A 3324-nucleotide genomic window follows, 5' to 3' on the forward strand; every position below is an offset into this window, starting at 1 on the left:
TCTCCCTCCCAGGCTGCAGTGACCTCTGTGCAGGTTTCACAGCTCCCAGAGCCTGCAGTTCCCCTGAACATGCTTGTACTGGGACCAAGTGAGTGAGTCAATCTGGAGGAGGACACTTGGGAGAAGTCCTCTTGCCCCAGTGTCTCAACACACAGCTCCCCTGCGCCCCCCGCTTCACCTGCCCAGCTCTGAGAAGCAGCTGAATTTGCTTCTCTGAAGTTGGCCTCAAGTCTACAGCACAGCCCCAGTAAGGAGGCTTGGGGAGCGAGGAGATTTCTGAACAGCCTTTGCAACCATCGGGGGTTGTGCTGCCTACCCAGTCACATGGTTTGGGGACCCACACAGGTGGTGTCTCAAAGCCCACCAGATTCAAAGAGCTGCAGGAGGACATGACTTGCATGAAGTCATCCTTCGCTCTAGGAGCGCTGGGAGAACTGGTCTAACTCTCAGCAGAGGTAGGAGCTATGCACAGGGCACACGAAGAGGAGCGACCTCCGACAGGAGGTGCAGAGCTGGCTGTTTACAGCAGCTCAGCGTGCCCAGCTGGCAGATGCCACCGAGCCAGACTTAAGGCCCAGCCTTCTGCAAGAGGCAGGTACTGGGCACAGCGCCACAGCCAGCCCCCCAAACAAATGGTTATTTTCTGTGTTCCTTCGGGGCAAAAACCCCGAGGGGGATCTCTGCTCTGAGCTGGTGCATGTCTGACTGCAGCCTGCTCCAGGCACAGCCTGCGGCACAGAGATGGAGCCCCAGGGCTCGGGCTGCTCCCAGCTGCCTTCGTGCTCTGGACAAAGAGCAAGCCAAAGGAGAGCAAGCCTCTTAGACGCAGTAAGGCTGCTGAAGAATGAACTCCAGCCTTTTCAACTCTTCACTGTGTATTTCTCAGAAAAACATACAATATACAGCTCTGTAGGACTGATTATAATACATTACAGGCTAGGAATACTCTTGTCTTTTCCCTACTTCAATCATATTACAAATGCAGTTTTGCATACAGCTTAATCCTAGGAGCTATTGCCTTGAATTTATAATTAAAATTCACAGAATAAAGCTTAAATAGTTTTCACAGAGACTCATTATATTAGTGTTTTACATAAAAAGGATAAGTTACCAAATGAGAAGAGCAGCCATTTCAGAAACTATAAATAATTCTATTTAAAAAAAAATTAATCAAATCCTATAAAAAGTTATGGGAAAACCATAAATATCTTCACCCTCTACAGTAGCTGCTATAGAACTGGAAGAAACCTGTAACACACTGTAGCTAATTCTGCTTCAGTTCAGAATAGGAATCATATAAAACAACATCTCCAGAGAAATGCCCAGCCAAAGGAAACACAAAGGGATTGAAAAAATAAATCTGAGGAAATTAAAAAAGTAGATTTTTTTTTTTATTATTTCAAAACAATTTCTACAAACTTTATATAAACATTAGCCTATTTCCTTTAAAATCTTGTTATAAAAAAAATCCTACGAGTAATCCTGAAGAAGGTAAGAGACTGAAGGCAAGGAAAGGGTGTTGTTATGGCCGAAGAGAACTGGCTGTCCTGATTTCACGGACTAATGACCCTCGCCTGGGGCCAACAGGAAGAGACAGTCTCCTGGGGAAGACATTCCCAGCGGCCCTTTATGGCATCCAGGGATTTGAGCCCCTATGGGCCCTTTTTGCTCCCTGATAAGGCAACATCATCTGTAGTGTACGAGATTCACAAACAGTTCTCTGCAAAAATGCTTCCCATCAACAGCCTGCTGCAAGACATCGACTAGCAAGGTCTATAAAAACACCATCTCCTCGAGAAGCAGCCGCTCCAAGCACAGCACGCTGGAGGCAAACACATGGTGTCTGCTTCCATACAGTCTGGTTTGTGTTTATACACCCTCTATAAAACCAAGCAGAAATTTTGGCATCTTTATTCTTTTTATGCTAGCTTTAGGAAAAAAAAACCTCTTTGTATTTCTCTGGACCCTTGTTAGCTGAGCGGGATGGGAAGGATCACGTAGGAAGTTTGTTTTTTCTTGAAGTCACTTTGAAATCCAATCCAAAAAGAGCATTTGTTCACCACATCTCATTTGAGGGCACAGTGTTTCCAGACAGTCTGTTTGTCCCTTGATGGGCACACAAAGTGCTGCTGAGCTTTAAGCATAGAACTCATTTGTAGGGGCTTTCTTGTAGATCGGTTTCTTCCCAAGGTCGTAACTGCCTTCGTCCTTTTTCTTCATGCGATAGACATGGTGTCTGCTTCCATACAGTCTGGTTTGTGTTTATACACCCTCTATAAAACCAAGCAGAAATTTTGGCATCTTTATTCTTTTTACGCTAGCTTTAGGAAAAAAAAAAAAGCTCTTTGTATTTCTCTGGACCCTTGTTAGCTGAGCGGGATGGGAAGGATCACGTAGGAAGTTTGTTTTTTCTTGAAGTCACTTTGAAATCCAATCCAAAAAGAGCATTTGTTCACCACATCTCATTTGAGGGCACAGTGTTTCCAGACAGTCTGTTTGTCCCTTGATGGGCACACAAAGTGCTGCTGAGCTTTAAGCATAGAACTCATTTGTAGGGGCTTTCTTGTAGATTGGTTTCTTCCCAAGGTCGTAACTGCCTTCGTCCTTTTTCTTCATGCGATAGACTAAGACGAGGATCAGGAAGACAGCGAACAGGAGGCCCACCGCCCCTCCTGCAATGAGAGCTGGGGAGGAAGGGAGCACAGAGTAAGTCTGAACTGCTGGACAACTCCATCAGCTACATCTCAAAATCTGTGTCAGGAGTCCCAGCCCCCAGAACTGCCTCAGAGCCAGTGCTGTCCACGTGCCTGTCACTGTGTGCGCTGGCATTTTCAGCAGATGTTACTGGAAAAGGCCAGAAAAAGGCTTTCAACCCAACCACAGAATAACCACATGTTCCACATTCACCAGTTTGTGTGAATCTCCCAGTTTAACGCAAGAAAGAAATTTTGACACAAAGGACATCCTCCTTGCGTGGAGACAAAACCACCACCCAGAAAAGCCCCACCACAACCCACAACTAGCACCAGCTCCAGGAAAATGGTATCACTCCGCTGTGAACGCGTTGTTAACTGCCCGTGTGAGCACACTGTGGGGACTCCGTATTTCAATTCAACAGCAAAATACCACCACTAACCCCCTCCAAAAAACACCCCACCCCAAAAACTAAAAAACATAAACCCACAACCAACCACCAAGATTATCTCTGTCCTCACACCAAGGGTGGCCACAAGGCTTCAATCAAGTTTATCCTTGCTGTGGTGCCTCCTCATCGCACCACATCAGCTTCTTTGTTAGGTGGCTTTGCAACCCGCTCTTCTAGTC

At 46.2% G+C, this 3324-nt stretch overlaps 1 protein-coding gene across 1 annotated transcript in view; it reads right to left on the reverse strand.

Annotated features, from left to right (window-relative positions):
- Nucleotides 1-2341: 2341 nt before the first annotated feature.
- SDC4 (syndecan 4) overlaps nt 2342-3324 on the reverse strand; it is a 3182-nt gene continuing 2199 nt past the window's right edge. The window contains exon 4 of the mRNA XM_010146198.1: nt 2342-2684. Within this exon, the coding sequence (XP_010144500.1) occupies nt 2533-2684 (152 nt within the window). The 3' untranslated portion in view covers nt 2342-2532. The remainder of the gene's footprint in view (nt 2685-3324) is intronic.

This window comes from Buceros rhinoceros, unplaced genomic scaffold (genome assembly GCF_000710305.1).
Source record: "Buceros rhinoceros silvestris isolate BGI_N320 unplaced genomic scaffold, ASM71030v1 scaffold15812, whole genome shotgun sequence".
NCBI lineage: Eukaryota > Metazoa > Chordata > Aves > Bucerotiformes > Bucerotidae > Buceros > Buceros rhinoceros.